The sequence below is a fragment of the Neovison vison genome, chromosome 3 (genome assembly GCF_020171115.1).
Source record: "Neovison vison isolate M4711 chromosome 3, ASM_NN_V1, whole genome shotgun sequence".
Lineage (NCBI taxonomy): Eukaryota > Metazoa > Chordata > Mammalia > Carnivora > Mustelidae > Neogale > Neogale vison.
In genome coordinates this window covers 198,791,106-198,812,930 of record NC_058093.1, presented here as the reverse complement: position 1 = coordinate 198,812,930, position 21,825 = coordinate 198,791,106, and the positions used below count along the sequence as shown (strand labels likewise).

Below are 21,825 nucleotides of genomic sequence, written 5' to 3'. Positions count from 1 at the left end.
TCGCCTCTGGCTTGGGGCTCTCCCCTTTGCCTCCAAAGGCTCCTGCGGACCCCCTCACTCCAGCAGGTGCCCCACGTTCACTCTGATTGGTCTGCCTTGCGTCCTGTGAGCCAATCACTGTGGCCCAGAGCGATGCTGATTGGCTAGGCCGCATCACGCTCCGCCCCTGATTCCATGGGCGGGGCCAGCGCTTGCACAGCAGGTGAGGGGAGGGTTGGTTCCAGAGTCGGGGTGTGGGATCCTGTGGGATGGGGAAGGAGGAGTGGGTGCCAGGCAGGCCCGATGTCCATCCACTTCAGAGGGCCGGGGAGGAGGCTTATACCGCCTCATCGTAGCACATCTGACAAGATAACTTCAAAAGTGCCAGGGAATTTTATTTTTATTTATTTTCTAAAAATTTATCTATTTTAAAAGGAGCAGGGAGGGGCGCCTGGGGTCCTCAGTGGGTTAAAGCCTCTGCCTTCGGCTCAGGTCATGATCTCAGGGTCCTGGGATCGAGCCCTGCTTCGGGCTCTCTGCTCAGCAGGGAGCCTGCCTCCCCCTCTCTCTGCCTGCCTCTCTGCCTACTTGCGATCTCTGTTTGTCAAATAAATAAATAAATAAAGTCTTTAAAAAAAAATAAATAAAAGGAGCAGGGAGGGGAGGGGCAGAGGGAGGGGGAGAGAGTTAGGAGCAGACTCTGCACTGAATGCTGGGCCCAACTCGGGTCTTGACAGACACCCCCAAGACCCCTCTCAGGCCCTGGCCTGAAGTCCAGCAGCACAGCTTTGCCTGCTTTTGGCCTTTATGTGCCAAGAATCGTAGCGTGTGCTCCTGTGTTCTCTCTGGCCTCTTCCACCTGTTGTGTCATCGATGAGGTCCGTCGGCGCTGGGGCTGTCGTGGGCACCCTTTCGCTGCTGTGTGGCATGCCTGCGTGGGAACTCCCCTTAGTCTCCTTACCTCTCCTGCCCTCAAGGGCAGCTGGGTTTCTGTGTTTTGACCATGAGCCTCATGCTGCTGGAATGTTCCCATCCGTGTCCTTCAGGGCCCCTGGGTCTGCATGTCTGTGACCTTCCGTCTGAAGATAAGGAATGCCATACATTTCCCTTGTAAGGCCTTGGAGATTTCTTGGGCCCGGAGGACTCTCGCCCCTCACACTTCCCTGCTGCTCAGGGCCCTCAGAGTAGCTCGACAGACCTCTTCGCTGTAATCTGTGGTGACCCTGGGCAGTTAGGTCTGGTTGGGCGTGCCGTAAAGCTATAAATGAGTGACCACTTATTGCTCATGCTGTTTTGACATAAAACAGAGAGGAACGCATGCACGTGTGCTTGCCGTTAAAAGAATGAGGGAGGAGCGTGCTCACTGTCTGAAGCAAGGGTCAAGGGGATGGACGTTGGTCTGACCCACTGCGGCTGCCTCTGACCTTGGAGGCACGCTGGGGCTCCTTGGAGGTGCGCCACCTTCAAGGGCCCAATGTGGTGACCGCCGCCCTTACTGAGGGTCTCTGTGAACATGGGGGGCCTCGTGTTCCTTCTGGTGGTCCTTTTTCATATCGGAGATGGGAGGATGGGAAAGGAGCTTTTCCAAATTGAAGGGCGTTGTCCCTGGGCTGCTCAGGGTAGCTTCAGAGGTGCAAGGAGGTGGCTTTAAATGACACGGACTGACTTGGGAGAGAGGGCTTCTGTTTTCCTTTCGGGTTGCCCTCCTTCCAGTCACCCCCAGGAGAGAATTTCTGTTGGTGCTAAGAGGCCTTTCAGCACCCACCTATCTTTTTAAAAGATTTTTATTTTTTAAATTGATATGTGTATGTGTGTGTGTATTTAAAATATTTCATTTATTTATTTGTTAAATAGAGAGAGAGTGTGTGTGCACAAGCAAGGGGAGCAGCAGGCAGACGGAGAAGCAAGCTCCCCGCTGAGCAGCAGGCTCTATCCCAGGGCCCTAGAATCATGACCTGAGCTGAAGGGAGATGCTTATCTGACTGAGCCACCCAGGCATTCCAAAAGATTTTTATTTTTAAGTAATCTGTACACCCAACGTGGGGCTCGAACCTACAGCTAGGAGATCAAGACTTGCACGCCCCCCCCCCCGACTGAGCCAGCCGGGCACCCCTGTCTTTCCTTTTTTTTTTTTTTTTTTAAGATTTTATTTATTTATTTGACAGACAGAGATCACAAGTAGGCAGAGAGGCAGGCAGAGAGAGAGAGAGGAGGAAGCAGGCTCCCTGCTGAGCAGAGAGCCCGATGAGGGGCTCGATCCCAGAACCCTGAGATCATGACCTGAGCTGAAGGCAGCAGCTTAACCCAGTGAGCCACCCAGGCGCCCCCTGTCTTTCCTTTTAACTGAAAAGAGTGCTCAAAGCCCCGTGTGGGCAATGGTTATCTAGTTAGAATATTCAACCTTCGTGGTTTCCGTTGTATTTATTTCTATATTCACTGTCTTGTTGGGGCAAGTGTTTGCCAGTGATGGCTTGGATAGAAAGTTCGACTTTAAAATATCGCTGTTTAAAGAAAGCGATGGCATTTGGATCAGAGCAGCACATTGGAGAATCACGCAGGGGGACCCAGGTGTGGCAAAACTGAAGAGGTACTTGGCTGAATGAATCGATGTCACAAAAAAGGCAATGGGCGTTAAAGTCCTCCAGGAAAGATGAAGTCAGGTGGCAGCAAAATCCCAGCTTTTATTTTAAACCAATGCTTGGTCTTGCAAAGAAAAGTAGAAAGAACCTAGATTTGAAGCTTCCAGAAACATAACATGGATCCTGGTCACCTGGCAGGTGGTGGCACACTGTTGGTTTTCGGGAAGGAGACCTCGTGAGTTTTGTTGTGATTTTTCTTTTTTGTTGTTGTTGTTTTGAGGTGCAGTTCACGTGACATAGAATTAAACATTTTATTTTATTTTATTTTTTAAAAGATTTTATTTATTTATTTGACAGAGAGATCCCAAGTAGGCAGAGAGGCAGGCAGAGAGAGAGGGGGAAGCAGGCTCCCCGCTGAGCAGAGAGCCCGATGCGGGGCTCAATCCCAGAACCCTGAGATCATGACCTGAGCCGAAGGCAGCGGCCCAACCCACTGAGCCACCCAGGCGCCCCAAATTAAGCATTTTAAAATGTATAGTTCAGTGGCCTTTAGTACATGGACAATATTGTGCACCTACTGTCACTGCCTGGTTCTGGAACATTCTGATCCTTCCAGAAGGAGACCTGTTAGCAGTCATTCCCCATCTCCTGTCCCCTAGCCACTGGCTAGCACAGTGTGCAGTATTCAGTCTCTAGGGTTTGCCTGCTCTGGGTCCTCATGGGTTTTTGAGAGAGGCTGATTCTTTTCCTCATTAACTCGTTGTCCATCAGGCCTGTTGTCCGTGGTCCTGAGCACGTGAGGATAGCTGGCATTTGCCTTACTCGGTCAGTTGATGGAGAGGTTCGGCCTCACGTTTCTGGGTGTGAATTTCTCACAAAGAGGGGCCCGAGTCAGCCCCTGTCACACTCGCTGGCGTCCATCCCGCAGAGCGGCTGCTGGGAGAGAAGGAGCAAAGCAGGTGTGTCTTCTCCCTTCCCGTGGATGATAGGGAGACCCGGCCGCAGGCACGCACCCCTCAGCGTCTCTGACAGCTGCCGCCTTGCCTGCAGGAGATGGTCCGGGCTGCCTGGCTTCGCGATCGAGGTGCCCCTTCCCTGCCTAAGTTCAAAACTGGCCTCGACTTACCTTTTTATCCTCGACTCCCATAATTCGCCTCCACGTACTGTCTGTCCCACGTGCACGGTGCATTTCCCTGTCTCCCTGCCTTTGCTTCTGCCCAGCCTTCCACCTGGAATGCCATTCCCTGGCCTTCCCTGCCTGGCGTAGTTGAACCATCCTCCCTTCCTTCCTGTGGTCTCCCCCACCCGAATCGGCAGCTCTCGCACAACCACTCCTGCCAGCACAGAGCTCGTCCCTTCCCAGACGCGTGGCGTCTCTCGGGCACTTGGTAAACATTTACGGACTGGAGGAAAGAGTTCTCTCTGTCTAGTTATTGTTGTCGGCATCTCGTCATCATCTGGGAATTCAGCAGTGGCTGGATTCCGGCGCATGTGCCTCCCCAGGCCCTGGCAGGACGCAGGCCTCTGGATGTGCCGATGCTCTCCGTTGTCTGATGACCCCCTTTCCCCTTCTCTGCCTTCTAGACGCGCCCTTGTTTCTCTCCCACCCTCACTTCTACAACGCCGACCCGGTGCTGGCCGAGGCAGTGTTGGGCCTCCATCCCAACCAGGAGGAGCATTCCTTATTCCTGGATGTCCACCCGGTGAGCCTGTGCCTGTCAACCTATGGGGGAGGGGTATGGGGGGGATTTCCCACTGGTGCCTTCTTGGCCCCCTTCTCTGCTCCCCACTTCTGCCAGGCACTGAGCTGTTCCACGGTGGGGGTGTTGGGAAGCCTGGCTTTCCTTGGCATTGATAACTTCTGGAGTACCAAGCCATCAGAGGTGCCTACTTTGCTCAGACTCCATAGTTCAAGGGGTTCATTATCTCTTCCCAAGGGAATTGTCTTTATCAAAGGATCGTAAGATAGTAAATTAATTAGAATTATCAGTCTGCAAATTAGCCAGAGGAGCCCTCTGGCTGTGCCAGCGTATCATAAAGCTCTCTAGGTCCCAACAAGAGCCTGGGATATCTTGCAGATGAATCGGGTCCTGGGGAATTTGTCCTCTGAGACACGCTTTCTGCAGGTGACAGCCAAGAAGGTGGCAGGCCCACGCATGTGGTCCCCCCGTGGGCCTGTCTTTACCCGGTTGTCTTATCTCCCTATCTCTGCTACTGTAAAACGTGCCTGTTTGGACTAGTGACTTTTGCTGTTGATTAAACAATCCTGCGGGTTTTCGTTGCCAGCGTGGACACTCATGGTCTTGCCCGCAGACCTTTATCAGAGCTCTTCGACGTTCCACGTCATTTTTCTGTGTGCTCAGATTTTCTGAGCTCCTGACTCGACCCCACTGGCCCCTGGCACTCCCCCCCTGCCCCCGCTGTTCACTAAAAACACACGCTGGTTAAGCCAACGGTGACCGCACACACTTCACGTCCGGCAGATGCTGCTTGTACACTTATTCCGGTGCCGCCCCGAGCTAGATGCTTTGACACGCGGCAACTCAGTACACACTCACAGTGACCTGGGGGGCGAGCCCTGCTCCTCCCATTGTGCAGATGGGGAGGCTGCGGTCCAGAGAGGTCACGTGATACAGCTCGTCAATGGGATCGTTGGTGCACCGAGGAGAGGTCTGTCCTGTCTTGTCGTGTTGCTTGGATTTTAGCAGTTAGCAGACCCACTAGCATCTCAGTCGATGCGGGTTTGTTGAATGACCGAGCGTGAGTAAGGGACGAAGCTGAATTCAGACATGGGCCTTCTGATGCCTCCATCCCCGTGACCTGTGCGAATATCTGGTTAGTTTTAATGAGGTTCGTACTAATTCATTAAATTGATGGTAATTAATATTAATAAGTCATATTAAGTTTGTTCTGTATCGCTAGAAATGTTATGGCTTCTCTGTGTTGTCTTCACATTTTGACCAGTTTTTAAGAGGGTTTTTTTTTTTTTAAAGATTTTATTTATTTATTTGACAGAGAAATCACAAATAAATGGAGAGGCAGGCAGAGAGAGAGAGAGGGAAGCAGGCTCCCTGCTGAGCAGAGAGCCCGATGCGGGACTCGATCCCAGGACACTGAGATCATGACCTGAGCCGAAGGCAGCGGCCCAACCCACTGAGCCACCCAGGCGCCCCTAAGAGGGTTTTTTAAAATTTTTTGTTTTTTTAAAATTTTATTTATTTGACAGAGAGAGACACAGTGAGAGAGGGAACACAAGCAGGGGGAGTGGGAGAGGGAGAAGCAGGCCTCCTGCCGAGCAGGGAGCCCGATGCGGGGCTAGATTCCAGGACCCTGGGAGAAGGCAGATACTTAACAACTAAGCCCCTCAGGCACCCCAAGGGTTTTTTTTGTTATAAAACTATCATGGTTGTCTATATTCTTCTCTTTTAGTTCATTTTAAATAATTAGTTAATTCATTAATTTTTAAAGATTTTATTTATTTATTTATTTATTTGACAGAGATCCCAAGGAGGCAGAGAGGCAGGCAAGTGGGGTGGGGGAAGTAGGCTCCCTGCAGAGCGGAGAGCCTGATGTGGGGCTCGATCCCAGGACCCTGAGATCATGACCTGAGCCAAAGGCAGGCACTTAACTGACTGAGCCACCCAGGTGCCCTATTTTTTTTTTTTTAAAGATTTGTTTATTTATCTGAGGGGGGGGGTAGGAGGGACAGAGGGAAAGACTCCCCAGCAGCCTCCCCACTGAGCAGGGCGCCCACTGTGCGGCTCGATCCCATGACTCTGAGATCATGACCTGGGCCAAAATCAAGTCGGACACTCAACCGACTGAGTCCCCCCGGGCGCTTCTCATTCACCTACTTTGTTCTCTCTCTCTCTCTGCTGGCTTCTGGGGAATCCAGCAGGAACATGATCTCTGTTCTCACGGGTGACTCTCACTCAAGTGCACGGCTCTCCCCGTCCCCTCCCCCCATGGTGAGGAACAGGCGGCCAAGATTGGGGGACCAGACGACGCCAGCAGGTGTCTTGTCCGGGCCACAGTAGGAACTGGCTTCCACGTCTTTTGTTTCGGGTCAGCTGGAGGCACGCAGGGAAAGGAAGTGGCCTTTTGGGTTTTGGCTGCTGATTTGGGTACTTTCGGAGAGGAAGAGCCTGGAACCCGTTTGCTGCCTGGGTGGCGTTAGCCCCAAGAGCAGGACACCTAGGGGGAGCTGCTGTCCTGGAGGCTTCTCTTCCGGCGCTGAGAGCAGGAAGGGTGTGGCGAGGGCTGTGCTCACGTGTCCCTGTTTTAGTTCTGCGGGGTGCTGGGGACGGGTGGGGTTTTGCCCAGGAAGGGGCCTCACGGCCCTGGAGGAGCCGGCCAAGGAGGGAAGGAAACACATTTCCTGGGGAAGGAAGTGGGCCCGGGTGGAGACCCCAGACTAGAGAGGCTGTTCTGGAAAGAGGGGGTGGCGGTGGCAGGTTATGTCAGGGTCCCTGAGGCCACCCCCAATTTGGCTGATTTGCTCGGGGGACTCGCAGGGCTGTGCATAAGGTGGGAGCCCCGGCTGGGATGGATTACAAAGGACACGAAACTCCGTGGGCAAAGAGAAGGGCACAGGGGGTGAAGCCAGGGTCTGGGGGGGGTGGGTAGTCAGGCACAGGGCCCTCCCCCACGGCGGCCACACAGGACACACTGAATTCCCCCAGCAGTGAGCTGTGTCATCTCCCAGGGAAGCCCATTAGAGACTCAGCACCCTGGGTGTTCCCTGGGGGCCACTCCCACCGGCTCGCTCTGCCTGGTGCCTTCCCAACTCCCAGACTGCCCCGCAGGAAAGCCGGCGGTCGGCATAAATCACGTTGTTTGTTCAGACCATCCAGGCACAGTGAACCCTGCTTATCAGTTAGGGAGTTGGTGGGGGGCCCTCCTGGAATCCCGGTTCCCAGACCCCAGCCAGCGGCCAGTCCAGCCAGCAGGCCTCTCTGAGGAGGACAGCCTCGGGCCTGCCGTGTCATCGCTTCTCTACACACGGGTGGACTCCCTCCCATCCCGCCGGCTTCTGGGGTTCAAGGTCTCCCCTGTTTTCTCAGGAGCACGGCCTTTGCCTTGTCCCTCCTTGTCCCTCTGGGCCACTGGGGCCCGCCAGGCCTGCTTATCACGGAAGATAAGCCCTTTTACCTCAGATGTACCTGATAATCACATGAGAATTGATGGCCCCAAGTGTGGGTATCTTGGGTGCCTAATTGGGTGCCACAGAAATGCTGGGAAGTGGGGAGAATTAGTCCCTTTTGCAGATGAGGAGGTAGGCCTTGGCGGAGAGGCGGCAGCTCTGGCCTCCTGACCTCCAACCTCTGTCCCTTTCCGCTTCTGGAGCTCCCTCCTTGAATTTGGTCCTACATGCGTGTGTCCTTGTCTACTATTTACTTACTATTAAAAAAAAAAATGATCTCATCCAGAAAAACCCCACAAACGTAGGTTCCTGTGACAAAGGAAGTTTCCTGTCCCTACCTCCTATCTGGAGATGAAAAAGTTCTCGAGAAAAAGAAAATTAAACCCGAGGGAAAACTATCCTTAGGTTTGAGACAGGAAAAGTTGTGTGAGGAGGGTGACTTTTTCCAAATGCAAATCTATTTTGTTTAGCTTGGAGGATGGGACAGGGATGATGAAAACAGAATGTACTTCCCTGAGACAAATAATACCTTATTATGTCAATAAAATATAAATTAATTAAAATTTTAAAAATAAAGGAGGAAAATGAACCAAAAAAAAAAAAAAAGAGGGAACAGAATGTACTATACCTGGGAATAGGTGGTGGATGAAAGGGGGCTTTGGGAAGCGTGTGTTTGCCTGGGAGGGGTGGGAGCTAGTGGGGGGTCCCGGTGCCCACCCTCGGGGGCAGGACTGGGGGCTCCAGCGAGCCCAGGCCCCTGTCTGTGCTTCTTCCCACAGGTCACCGGGATTCCCATGAACTGCTCTGTGAAATTACAGCTGAGCCTGTATATCAAAGCAATCAAAGGCATCGGGTGAGTGGCTCTGGGAGTAGGAGCCTGGGTCCCAGGGATGGGGGGGACTGCGATGACCCTCCCCAGGGACCAGCAGGTGGGGAAGGAGACGGTCCTCCTGGCTGTGGGGTCTGTTCCCCACTCTGGGATCCTGGTTTTGTCTCTCAACATCTGTCCCCCAAATTCTCCAGACTCTTCCATCCAGACAGTTTCCTACTCAACAGAGAATTGAAAGAAAAAAAAAAAAAAGTCCTGGCAAGAGCGAGGATTGAACATGGAAATGTACCAAATAGTCTTTTAAAGAATGACTCTTCACTTTATGGAAGGCATTTTTTTTTTAAGCCCCGATTTTCTTCTTGTTGCTGTTTATTTGGAATAATGGCCTTTTTGGGATGTAATTCACATGGCGTAAAACTCACCCCTGCGATTCGGCGATTTGTAGTGCGTTGGGAGTCATGCACCCCTCGCTACATTTCCCTCCCTCCGCACACACCCCAGTAGCCGTCACTCCCCCCCCCGCCCCAGCCCATGGCGTCCCCTCATCTACTTGCTGTCTCTCTGGATTTGCCTGTCCCGGACCCTTCCTATAAAGGGGATCTTGCACGCACGAGGTGACCTTTTGCGTCTGGCTTCTCGCACTCGGCGTCACATCTGCAAGGCTGTCGCTGATGTCACCGCTTCTTCCCCTGCGTGGCCGGATCGTAGGCCATCGTGTGCGTTGGGCAGGTTTTCTCGCTCCCTGGATGGACATTTGGGTTTTTCTCGGTTTGGGCCATCCTGAGTAATGCTGCCAGGACTGTGCGTGTGTAGATTTCTGTGTGGACGCGTGCTTTCCTTTGCCTTGGGTGGACACCGGGGACCATAACTGCTGGCTCATTCAGCAAGGCCACGCTTAGCTACTGGGGGGGCCGCCGGACTGTTCTGTCCAGCAGCTGTCTCGCCGACCTTCCCACCAGCCGTGTGGGAACGTCCCAGCCTCCACGTCCTCGCCTGCTCTGGGCAGGATGCGGGGTCGTTTTGGAGCTGGTCGAGAGGGCGCACTGATTTACTCGTTATGGTGGCGTCTGGGTTCTGGGTTCTGGGTTTTTTTTTTTTTTTTCCCCCTAAGCATATTTGAAATAGTTTCATGAAAAAAATTCCCCTAGGAAGAGTTCTGGGCTGCAGGAATGTGAGCGTCTCTTCAGTTTTGTGAAATGCCTTTCAGCTGGAGAGAACGTGCTTCTCTCCCTCGCTCCCACCCGGGCTTTTTATTTGTGCGTTGTGAGGCTATCAGAGGGTTGGCTCCTGGAGGAGCTGGGGGTCGTGAAACGGCACGCCACCCACAAGCCTCTGGCTCTGGGGCCCATCACAGCCTTGGGAGGGGGAGTGGGTGACAGGTGACTTGGGAAGCCCAGGGAGGCTGGGTGGGGAGGGCGGGGCTGAGGACCGGCCCCTGCCCGTCCCGCCCCCCCACCGGGAGCTCCTACCAGTCGTGGCCCTGTCCCATGCGTTTTCAAATGCATTTTTCAAAATCTGGATTTTAACAGGGTCTCTCTCAATGTTCACTTGTTGGAAGTGAGTGTGAATTCTTGACAAAACGCTGTTCAAGCCAGTGGTACACTTGGGCTGCTGGATTCTGCCTGCTGGTGACCTCGGGCCTCTCCCCTGACCTCTCTGGGCCTCTGTCCCCGTCTGTTCAGCACGGGCTACGCAGCCGTCTGACCTCCCCTTCTGGCTGGAGCAGTGGCCTCAAGGGAGCGGGTCTAATAACGGCAGCGCCTCCTGCCGTCCCCTAGGGCCAGTGGGCATCGGGTGTGGGAAGAGGCCAGAGACTCAGCTGAGTTGTTTGCCTGTGGCTCCTCTGGGGAATTTTGGGGCTGTTTGCCCACGAGATAAAGGCTATTTGCATTTAATTTACATCCACTCTTACAGACTCACATAAAAGAGGCCAGTGCGGACCCTCTGTTGTATTTCTGTGACTTGTCTGCAGGTGATGCTGTGTAAATTCATTTCACGGCACAATCCGTGGCTTAGCTGGGGGCCTAGTGCGCCCCACTTCCCCTCTGTCCAGCTGTGCCTTCTTTAAGCAGAAAACCCCCACCTCCCCCCGCCCCGCCCAATAGCTGCAGAATATTTTCATCCATTTGTTTGCTAGGATTGAACAATGACAACGGTACCAGACCCGAAGTGCTCTCTGTACGGCAGGAGTTCCTCTAAGCACTTTGCTCATGTTACTGCATTTGAGACAGTAGAGCCCCAAGAGACTGCCTGTGTCCTCCCCACTTTACAGGGGAGACCCAGAGAGGAAAGGTAACATGCCGGCGGTCACACCGTTAGCTAGTAAGTGTTGTGTCAGGGGTCCCCAAGACCACTCTTAGGTTCCACGATTCGGAGGGAAGATCCACAGGACCAAGCACATAGTCGTACTTGTGGCTGTGATCCATTATAGCAGAAGGATTCTAACAAAATCAGCAAAGGACAAGGTGCATGGGGTGAAGTCTGGGGCTGGGGGTGGTCCGGGCAGAGGCTTCCAGAGCCCTCTCCCAGGAGAGTCCCACAGGATGCCCTTAATGCCTGCAGTAACTAGTTGTGACAATACCTGTGAAGTGTTTTCTACCAGGGGAGCCCATTAGAGACTCAGCCCCCAGGCCCAGCCTGTTTATTGGGGCCTGGTCACGTAGGCAGCCTCTGTCTGGCATGGGCCCAGATTCTAGACTCTCCCAAGGAATGCAGGAGGCGAGCATAAAATCTATTGTTAGTTAGCCGGGTGCATTGCCATCCCGAATAAATTTGGGGTTTTGTTTCTAAAGGGAACAGATGGACATCCGCCAGGTCCCTGGCAGCCCCTACCTTGTAGGAAACGTGAGTTTTTCATTCAAAAAGATAGGATCATATTGTCAGGTTGCTCCCGGCCAGGAAATACCCATTCCTCAAGAAGCCTGCACCAATCTAGCTGTTGCAAAATCAAATCCCTCTTGATCCTGGAGCTTGGGATCACGTGTCCAAAGCTGCCTCACAGAAGACACACTGGCAAAAACTTCTCACTGGCTTTGTCTCGCTTATTTCCAGACAAACGGGGAAGATCGAGCCTGTGGTCCTGCCGCTGGTGTGGTTCGAAGAGGTGAGGCTGCCCCCGGCTGCCTGTGTGGGTGCCCTTGGGCGCTGAGTCTGGGCCGTCAGGCAGGAGCCAGGGTGGGATTTGGAGGCAGGGGGTTCTTGGGGCGGGGGGGCTGGTTGCCGGAATGTGGGATGTAGAACGATCCGTGAGAAGCTCCACAAGGCCCAAGCACGTCCTATTGATTATCCCCCTGCTGATAGGATCCCTTGGGTGAGGAAGGCAGAAGCTGCCTGACACAGTACGGCCCTGGCCCAGGGTGTAATTTTCTGAATGTGCTTGACCACTTCTCCTGAGAGAAGGGAAGCTGCTTCTCAGCGTGTCAGCTTTTCACTTGAAAACTTTCTTTTTTCCTGGCTTTCCAGGGTTCCTTCTGGCAGAGGGCTTTTCAATCAGGCAGAGCTATAATATCCGAAGGGACAGCCTGCTCACATCACAGTATCGGCGGCTTGTGGGAGGCGGAGCTCTGCCATAGGGACACCCAGGCTCCTGCTGTCCCGTACTCCCGCCTGCCCCCACACCCCGGAGATCCTCAGAACCCTTCCTGTTCCAGGAACTGGGATCCAGTGGAGAGAATCCCGTGGCAGGTGCCTATGGGCCAGGCAGGAAGTTGTAACCTACTGGGTCCACATCCCATTGGCCAGATGGGATCACATGGCCTCACCTAGCTGCATGGGAGTCTAGGAAATGTAGTCCCGTCATGTGGCCCCCCCCCACCCCCACAAGGAAAAGGAAGCCCCCGCCCACAGGCTTCATTGCAAGCTCTGGACTGTGGTCTTGAGATCCAGAAGTGGTGGGGGACAGGGATGTGGCGTGGGACAGCATCTGCGCCCCAGGCCTGCTGGGTGCGGCACCAGCCCATTTGTTTGTCATTCTCCATCCCCAGAGCGGGGCAATGGAAGGTGAGCCCCTGCAGACCTTCTACAACCAGCTGGTGTTGATGCCCAGTGTGTTGCACTACGCCCAGTACGTCCTCCTTGCCCTGGGCTGCGTCCTGCTGCTCATCCCTATCATCCACCAGATCCGGAGCCAAGTAGGTGATGGCCAGAGTGAGGCCTGGGCTGAACAGCCCATGGCTTGCCTGCTGGGGGAAGGTGGGGCGTGGGGTCCTCTGGGCATCCCTCCAGTCGCCTCCGCAGACACCCTCAGCCCTGAGCCCACCTTGGGCAGCGGTCCTGGGGTCTCTGCGTGGGGCAGGGGAGCTATCACTGCATGCTTATCTCTCTTGCCTCCCGCATTGCAACTTCTCTGCGGGTCCTGGGAGGCCTGGGGACCCTCTCTGGGAGGGGCTGCTGGTAGGGCTCTGGGTAATGAGGCCTGGTACTTGAATGCTTTGTTCATCAAGTCAGTGTCTGCTGGGTGCCAGTCTCTGCCAGGTGCAGGGCAGCTAGCCGTGAACAAGACAGACCCGTGCCCTGCTCTAGGGGAGCATGGTGTTCTAGTTATGGGGACAGATGAAAACCGAAGGAACAGAAAAGGCAATTTTGCTGATGATAAATAGAAAACATGACAGACAAGGTTAGTCCTGTCCAGTAGAAATCCGTGAGCCGTGGGTGAGCCATTTACATTTTGGAATAAGCACATTAAAGTAAAAGAAACCAATTTTAATCATATATTTTGTTTCACCTGGATAGGTCCAAAGTAGGACATCAACATATAAGCATAAAAAGTATATAAATAAAAAATAAAAAGTACATAAAAAATATAAACGTAGCTATATTTTACATTATTTTTTCATGTTAAGTCTTTGAAATATGGTGTGTATTTTATACTTGCAGCTAGGTCTTGATTCAGACTCACCCATTTTAAAGACTTAACAGCCATATATGGCTCCTGGACTGGACATCATTGCGTTCAGGAGGGTTGGGGACGACTATAGAGAGAATGCCGGGAAAGGCTTCTCTGAAGAGATAGAATTTAGGCTTAGATGGGAATGCTGTTGAGGTACTCAGCACAGATCACAGAAGTACTCCAAGAGAAGGAATGACCAGTGCAAAGGCCCTGAGGCAGGGGTGGCTGAGGCATGTCCGGAGGGCCCTTGGGCCCCCACGGCTCCTGATTTCTTGCTTCAGCGTTGGCAAACGGGTCTTCCACTTTCTCCTCTTTCTTGGGGAGCAGCTTGCATGCCTGCTTACTTGCTTGCTGGGGTAACCATAAACCTTCCTGGGCTCTTAACTTGGGTGTCAGCCCCTTAACCAGATTTGCCTTCCAAATTCCCCATCCTGTAGGGAGAAAGGTTTGCCCTGGTGCAAGGGTGCCAGGGCTTATGAGCTCTCACCATGCCACTGCTCTGGTGTTTGAGCTCCTGGTGATCGATGGATTTAGCTAGCCTGTTGGGGGCTTAGGGAGACTGGACTGAGCGGGACTGGCTCTCCAGGGAGCATAAGGGAACTCCCTATAGTTCTTTGCCTGATTTATGCTGGCAGGGCGGAAAGGACTAGAAGCCACAGCTCTCAGCCCGAGAATCCCTCCTTGGGCATTTCCACCGCCACCGATGGGGGATCCCAGGGACTGGCTGGTGAGGGACCGGCCCAGGGGAGGAGGCCAGAGCAGCCTCGCCATCTTCTGTCTCCTCTGTCTCTCCTGAGTGTCCATCAGGAGTGGGGGTGGGGGGAAGAAGAGTGAGGAAACCCATGAAATCACTGGCTAGGACCCCTTCCCTCCAGGCCTCAGCCCCAGGTCAGTGTGCGGCCCCCAGACGCAGTAAGGATGCCTGTTTTCTTGAGGACGCAGCTGAGACTTCCTCCCCACAGGGGGCACCGGAGGTCACATAGTGGAAATGTATTCCGTGACTTTTTTGGGGGGGTGGGGGTGGGGGGGCAGGGGGAACTTAGCAGAGCTTAGGCCTCACATATTTTTATGTTATTTGCCCTGATTTTTTAAAAGAAGAGATCATATGCTGATGAACTCAATATATTTTAATTTCCCAGGAATTTTTCTTCTTAAGTCGTTCCTTTCAAATAGCAAATTTCACAGAAATTTCTGTTTCCGGCCGATTTAAAACACCGCCTGCTCGGTCCGCTGGTTCTTGGCCAATGCGCCTTGCCCACGGTGGCCCATCTCCCCACCTTGATTCCAGTGTCCAAACCCTAGTCGTTCAGGTGGCCAGACCCTTTCCTGCGGGGCTCGTCCGTCGGACCGAGCACGTTTCCCGAAGGCATTTCTGTCTCTGGTGAAGGGCACCCGCTCTCCACGTCTCTGCATCTCCAGGCGTTAATGGTTTATTGGACTTAACACCCTGCTCCTTGCTTTCCGGAAACTGAAGAAGCGTGTCAACCTTTCATGTTTGGCTATGGTGTCAACTATAAATTAGCTTGGTTATCTTCTAGGAGAAATGCTATTTATTTTGGAGTAGTAGTAAAAAGGGCTCAAAGGATAAGGAGGCCATTCAGGCCTATTCTGAATCCCTGATGACATCAGCTCCCAAGGGGACTGTGCTACAAGAAGCAAGATTGTAGGTGGGTACCAGGTAACGCCGCGCGGCCCCCTCCCCTCCCCCTCCCGTAGCGAGTAGTACTCCAGTGGCTCCAAACTCTTTGGATCTTATGCGTGTCTTCAGCTTAAACTGCACCTCGAGTGTCTACAGACTCAAAATTCGTACTTGCCTATTTTTGCATTCAGAGTGATTGGCAGTTTCTTTGGTCCCAGGCGTGGTAGGAGGCGGAGGGTGTGGTGGCGCTCTGGGGGCTGCTGTCTTATTTGCAAGGTTGTCTTATTTGCAAGGTTGTCTTAGGAAGCTAGGATGGGGGTTCAAGCCAGCTGCTTCTCCGACCTCTGGTGCGGTGGACTTCTCCGGGAAAGCTGGCTCCACGTGCAGACCCCGGACATCCTTCTGGACCCTCTGGAGTAGCATCATGGGTGGAGCCCTCGAATATGTATTTTAATGGACACCCCCAAGAGGGTTCTGGTGTAGATGGTCCCGTGTTTGAGAAACAAGAGTCTAAATAAATCTCGGATTGGGACGCTTGGGAGGCTCAGTTGCTTGAGCATCCGAGGCTGAATTTTGGCTCAGGTCGTGATCTCAGGGTCCTGTGATCGAGCCCCGCATCAGACTCCGTGCTGGGCGTGGAGCCAGCTCTCTCTGGAGAGAGAGAGGGATTCTCTCTCTCCCTCTCCCTCCATCCCCTCTCATGTGTGCTGTCTGTCTCTGAAACAAAACAAAAAACCCCCTGCAAACCGGAATTAAATCAATACATCAATGAATCTGGGATGACCAAGAAAAAGAGAATTTGAGCATCACCTGAGCGCCTGCTGAATACTGGGTTTCAGCCTGAGGGTAGGCTTGCCAGATAGAGCAAAGAGGCATGGGTCCGCTTATCCTCCCTGCCCCCCCCCCGCAAGAAACAACAACAGAAGGATAATGTCAGGTAAACTGAATGAATTTTAGGGTAGGTGTGTTCCGTGCAGTTACTGGGACATAGGTATACTGAAAACTCAGTTGTTTACCTGACATTCAGATTTAACTGGATGCCCTGATACTATCTGGCAATCTACCTCCGGAAGAAGCAGGCTCGTGCCTGCGGGAGTTCGCCTTCCCGGCCGGGATCCATTAGGTCTGAGGTCTTAGTCCTGCTCGGGGATGTGGCCGGCGGAGCCCTGGGCCCTAGACTTTGGTGTTGGGCAGGGGTGAGTCGCTCTACAGTCGTACCTGTGACAGATGGCTGTTACCTTCGTTTCTCAAAAATGGGCTGCCCCCTTGAGCTTCTGGGGCCAAATCTGCTTGGGTTTAAGTAGCTTTCTTGACAGCCACAGAGCGCGGGTGAGGCAACAGCCTTGCTCTTTGGGGCTAGTTGGCTGCCTCCACTTGGCTTTGATTGCCAGGGCTGGAGGTGGAAATAAAAGAGAAAATGCAAAGTCGTGGGCTCAGCAGCTGCCAGCCCCGTGAGCAGAGAGGGACAGCTGTGTCCCCAGCCAGGCTGGGGGTGGGGTGGCTCCTCCTGCCAATCGGGGAGTAGGAGGGAGGGGCGTGAGCACGTCAGGACTGAACGTGCCCGGATACCCTCCTTGAGGACACAGTCCCTGGGCTCGGGAACAGGGTGTCCTAGCTGGACGCTATTTTCCCTTTCCTTCCTTGTCTCCCCAGAATCCCCCAGGATGCCTTATTGTGTACAGCTTGCCTTCCGGGGACCCCTACCCCCTTCTCGCCATAATTCCCTTCTGTGGAAACTTGCTGGGCATTCTCGGGGGGCAGGGGTGGGGTCGTCAGAGGTAGAGAGGGCTTTCTTCCCTTTTAGCACAATAGGGCTGGTGGTTCTGTCTCCCATAAGACAAACCAAAACTTGGGGTCTCCTCTTTATTTATTTGGGAAGTTTTTGACTTAGAGATTCTACAGCCCTGCCTTCTGGAAGGCAGCTCAGCCTCCACACCAGTCGTGTGCTTGGGGAACACAGTGTCCTGTCATGTCCCATAGGATTTGGTTTGGGGTGGGAGGCAGGCACCTGGGAAGTGACCAGTGGTCCTGGTGACCTAGAATCCCTGCATGGTGGTCTCTACCCCATGCTGAGCCTAGGTGTGGGTCCCCCCACATCTTGCCTTGCACCTGAGCATGGGAACAGTCTTGAAGGGCTGCCTTGTTTGGGGAAAGCAGGAAATGGGGCCTGCACTAGCCAAGAAGAACATTTTTATGTTGATAAGAAAGACATCCACTTTGTGCAGACCTGGCCTGCTTGAGGGCAGAGGGTTTGGCAAATGGATGCTGACAGCTCATTCACAGCCCCCTTGGCTAGGCTCACTTGTGCAGTGAACATCTTGGGCAACTGTACACGGAAGCCCTTCAGGGAAATGTTCCTGGACTCCTCATTAATTTCTCTCTGATTCCAAGTCCTCATTCCTCAGGCAAACTAAGGTGGAAGGGAAGAGGAAGAGGAGGAATCTGGTTCATGTTCTGGTTCCTTGGGGATTTGTTACATGTGTCTTCCTTGGGATAGACCAGGGCGTCTTTTCAGTCTGGGACTAATTTTCCTTTTTACTTACGAGCAAGGCTTTCTTAAGCTGTGGCTGTTTGGGTCAAGCTGCTGAGCTTGTGACCACCATAGGTGTCCCACGCTGCCTCTCTGTGGTGGTGTGTCGTGGGGTAGGCTGGTCTCACTCTGGCCTGGCCTCATTGTACCCCCCATTCCTGTCCCTGGCTTGAATGGGCTCGCTCAATCCCGGAAGCCTTAGAAATGTCTCAGAGGGAGAGGGGCCAGAGTCCAACCCTTCCCCCTCCCTCTGTTCTGCACAGAGTGGGGGTTTTAATTCTCTTCACCGCCTGGAGATGCAAGCCCTTGGGGTTGCAAGTGGGCCAGGGTGCTCGGGATATCCCAGCCCCAACTGCTGCTGGGAGGCCTCTCCCTTCTTCAGGGGAAGGAAGGCATAGGGCTCAGAGGGATGAAGAACCCGGTCTCTGCCTCCCCACCCGCCCCCAGTTCTTATCATCATTGTCTTTAACGACTTGGTTGAGAAACTTTAAAAAAAAAAAAAAAAAAAAGTAAAAGATAAATTACAGCATCTGCCGTTTCTTGTCACCCAGACTCAACAACATGAATTGTGAACATTCTGTTCTGGTTCACCTTTTCCCCCAGAGGCCGTCCTTGCCAGGAATCTGGTGTGTAGGCTTTTCCCCTCTACGTCTGTATAAATATATCCGGGAACAATAGAGGATTCAAGCAATTCTCATGGGTCCCTCGGCCACTGGCTTTTCGCCTCAGCAGGTCTGGGTTTGTGAAAGCTGTTCAGGTTCAATGCCGTCTTGTGATGCTATTTAAAAAATGCACTCTCCGATCGGTGGACCTTTAGCTGGTTTCCAGTTTTGCTGCTCACAGTATTGCAGAGAAGGCCTGGAGCCCTTGCTTTGCTCTGCTCACTGTGTTAGGCAAATGCCTTTGGGCCTTGGTTTTTCCCACCTCAGAAATGGGGTGAGGGCAGGGCACGATGGTGTGTAGTGAGAGAGGACGCCCTTGTAACTGCATTTCAGGGGTCCGTACGTCACTCTAGCTTTTTCTGATCTTGAGCTTGATGAATGGGTGTTTCTGATGGGGGACGTGGAAGGGGTTGTCTCCTCGCCGGAGGATGTGGGTGCAGGGCCAAGGGTGGGGCTGGGGATGCGGGTGGGCCTCCCTGGTCCGGCTCCGTGATCCAGCTCCTGTCTTCCTCCTCAGGGTCCTGGAGACGCCACGAGGCAGCCCAGCACGGCCGCTCAGCCAGACCGGCTCCCCGGCCCCTGTACCCCGCTTCTTCAGGACTCTCTTAGCGGACAGCCCACCAGTCCTAAAGTCTGAGCCCCCCAGTTGCCACACGCGTGTCCACACACTGCACACCCCCTAGCACGTGTACACGCACGCGTGCACAGACGTGTGCAGGCACACTCAGGGATGGAGCTGCTGCTGAAGAGACTCAGAGAGCTGGTCAACGAGGACAGTCTGGAACCTTCCGTCCAAGTGACCCGCAGTGCCGTGGGCACGGGGTCCCCTCCCTTGAGAGAGCCCAGCCTGACCTGCTCATCCAGGGGGCCCCAGCGCCTGCTGTCTCCTCCCCGCCCAGCGCCCTCTCCACCAGTCACAAAATACTGCAGTCACCGCTTGGTGGCTCAGCCACACGGGACAGGCCTTTTACTCTGAGGGGCCGGCTACTGTCCCCAAACCCATTCCGGGAACACAGACTTCTCATGCCAAAGCCGTATGGGCAAGGGGCTGCCCAATCCTGCCCAGACCCGGAGCTTTGGCCCTCATCCGTCCGTCTAGGCTGGGGGCGAGGCCCTTTCACACAGGCCTCAGTAAACACGTGAGCTCGAGATGCGTCTCAAGGCTGCTCCCACTGTCTCCTCATTCCCCAAGCAGACGTTGACCTCCCTGAAGTCCGCACGGGGACCAGGCTTGGGTGCCTGGGGCCCCCTTCCTCCAGCCTAAACTGACGCCTTCCTGTATACTGAGCCGGCCACTCCCCACTGTGGGTGGTGGGACGCTCCGCCCCAAGCTGCCCCCCCGCGAGGGCCCTCGGCTCTTAGGTGCCGGGGCAGAGGTGCGGAAGCCTGGCCCCATCAGTCCGGGGGTCCGGTCTGGTCGGGTGGGAGACCCATCCACCCGCGACTCCCGCTCTGGGGCAAGCCTCAGCCTCTTTTCTACTGCAACAGAAGTGAAATTTATCATCTTTTAAAAGTAATTCACTATTGAAGTAATAAACCTTTTTTTAAAAGTTAAAGCTCGAGTCTGTGACAGCGTGTTTGTGGGGAAGCGGGGGGCTTCCTGGGAAGTTCTGGGCTCTTAGTCAGTAGCTCCTTTCTGGTAACTGCCAGGAGCAGCTGGGCTGCTGACTTGCCTTTCTATTGTTTTAAAATTTCAATCTTGTTTATATTTAACATTTTACATAAATACTGCATGAATGCAGTTCTCGTTTAGAAAGAGTAGGCTCTCAGGCTGCTGTGATCCGTGTCCCAAGGTAGCCTGCCACTTTGGCATGGTGCCTGGCTACGCTCTTTTTTTTCTGTGCCTCTATATACAAATCGAGGTGCCTGTAGGAAATGCTCAGTATTGTTCTGGGCTTTTGCTTTTTCTTGTTACGGAAGAAGCAGAAAAGAGCAGTGCGTAACACAAAGTGTGGGAGCCAGACGGCCTGGGTTTGAGTCTCCGCTCTGCATCTTACCACTCGTCACTGCAGGCAAGTGGTTTGACAGCTCTGTGTCTCGGGAGTGGAGAAAGTAGCTGGCTTTGTTGGAGAGTGGCTCTGTGCGGATGCAGGGACGTAGGACATGGAATGCTTCTAGAACACGGCTGGCACATGGGAAGGTCTACGTAAATTGGCCATCATGATCTTTCCTGTGACGATGTGTCTTTCTTGGTTTTTTTCCCCACCCAAGCAGACCCTCCAGCTGTTCCTGTCTTGGACACCCTCCCCTGCTCCTCATTATTGTAAATGACAGCACAGTCTCCCTGGTACAGATGCTCACACATTCCCTCTTTTTTTTTTTTTTTTTAAATTTAAATTTTTTTTTTTTAATTTATTTGACAGAGACAGAGATCACAAGTAGGCAGAGAGTCAGGCAGAGAGAGAGGAAGGAAAGCAGGCTCCTCTGCTGAGCAGGGAGCCCGATGCGGGGCTCGATCCCAGGACCCTGAGATCATGAGCCGAGCCGAAAGCAGAGGCTTTAACCCACTGAGCCACCCAGGCACCCCCCTCTTGATGCACATCTAAGCTGAGTCCAGTTTTCTCTTTCTGCAAACACACAGCATTCTGAAGGTCCGTCTTTCCCTGCCTAGGCAGCATCTGCGCTCCATGGGGCACCGCCTGGGGAGCTGGGATGTGTTGCCGCTATATGGGCCCTGGCAGCCTGTCTCTGGTGTGTCTCCAGGTGTGGAGGCAGACCCCCACCGTCCCTTGGGTGCCCCTTCAGCCTTCCACCCCTCCAAGGTGGCCCCCGCCAGGGTCAGGTAGGCACAGGGCAGATCCCGCAGCGAGCCTCCGGCCCACAGTACTGTTGGGGACCCACAAAAGCAATAGCATTTCTTGGAAGATCAGCAGAAACCCAAAATTTTAGGTCAAAAAGACATTTTCGAACCGCACATTCATCTTTTAGCAGTACTGTTGCAAAATGCAACTAAAAAATTTTTTTTTTCAATTTGAAACATTTTTCAATTAGCAATAATCGCGCCTCGGATAAACCTCATTGGCTACGATACTGCCACTGCGCAAAGCTAATTTGAAACATTTTTAATGCTGGATCGGGCTTGCGGAGGTCACCTGCAGCCCCGCCCCAGGCCACAGGGGCCCCTTCGGGCGGGCGCAGCGTCCTTCACGTGGCAAAGGCTGCGCGCCCGTCTGGGTCCAGGAGGACGTGCGTCCCCGTCACAGGCTGGCCGGTGACGTCAGAAGTGCCGTGATGGTGTAGGCGGTGCCCGGTGATGATGTACACGTGCTATAACACGGAGAGGCCTGTGATGGCGCTGGAGGCGTGATGATCGCCCTGCGAGAAGTCAGAGGCGACGTGATGACGTCAGAGGCAGCGTGATGACGCCAGCCTTGGGCTGGAAGCCTTGTCTTCTGACTTCTGCGCTGTGGGCGGCTGGCGCGGCAGGTGCAGACCCAGGGGTTGGGATCCGAAGGCCTTCACCTCCTCCGCGCTCATGTGCCACCTGCCCTCCCCGAGGCTTTTTGTGGAACCATCCACCCGTTCACTCCAACGTGGACATCGAGAAGCTTTCATCTGATCTTTAAGTAGCCACCC

At 53.7% G+C, this 21,825-nt stretch overlaps 1 protein-coding gene and 1 pseudogene across 3 annotated transcripts in view; one reads left to right on the top strand and one right to left on the bottom strand.

Annotated features, from left to right (window-relative positions):
* The window catches only part of SCARB1 (scavenger receptor class B member 1), a 74,163-nt gene extending 54,358 nt beyond the window's left edge, over positions 1 to 19,805 (top strand). For 2 of the 3 annotated variants that reach the window (XM_044243531.1, XM_044243529.1), the window contains 6 exons: positions 4,143 to 4,261; positions 8,481 to 8,554; positions 11,582 to 11,633; positions 12,514 to 12,660; positions 14,957 to 15,085; positions 18,767 to 18,856. In XM_044243531.1, the coding sequence (XP_044099466.1) occupies positions 4,143 to 4,261; positions 8,481 to 8,554; positions 11,582 to 11,633; positions 12,514 to 12,660; positions 14,957 to 15,085 (521 nt within the window). In that variant the 3' untranslated portion in view covers positions 18,767 to 18,856. Of the gene's footprint in view, positions 1 to 4,142; positions 4,262 to 8,480; positions 8,555 to 11,581; positions 11,634 to 12,513; positions 12,661 to 14,956; positions 15,086 to 18,766 lie in introns of all 3 variants that reach the window. The other variant, XM_044243530.1, reaches the window with a different exon arrangement.
* A 1,381-nt stretch (positions 19,806 to 21,186) lies between these two features.
* LOC122903714 lies at positions 21,187 to 21,297 on the bottom strand (annotated as a pseudogene).
* Between the last annotated feature and the right edge of the window lie 528 nt (positions 21,298 to 21,825).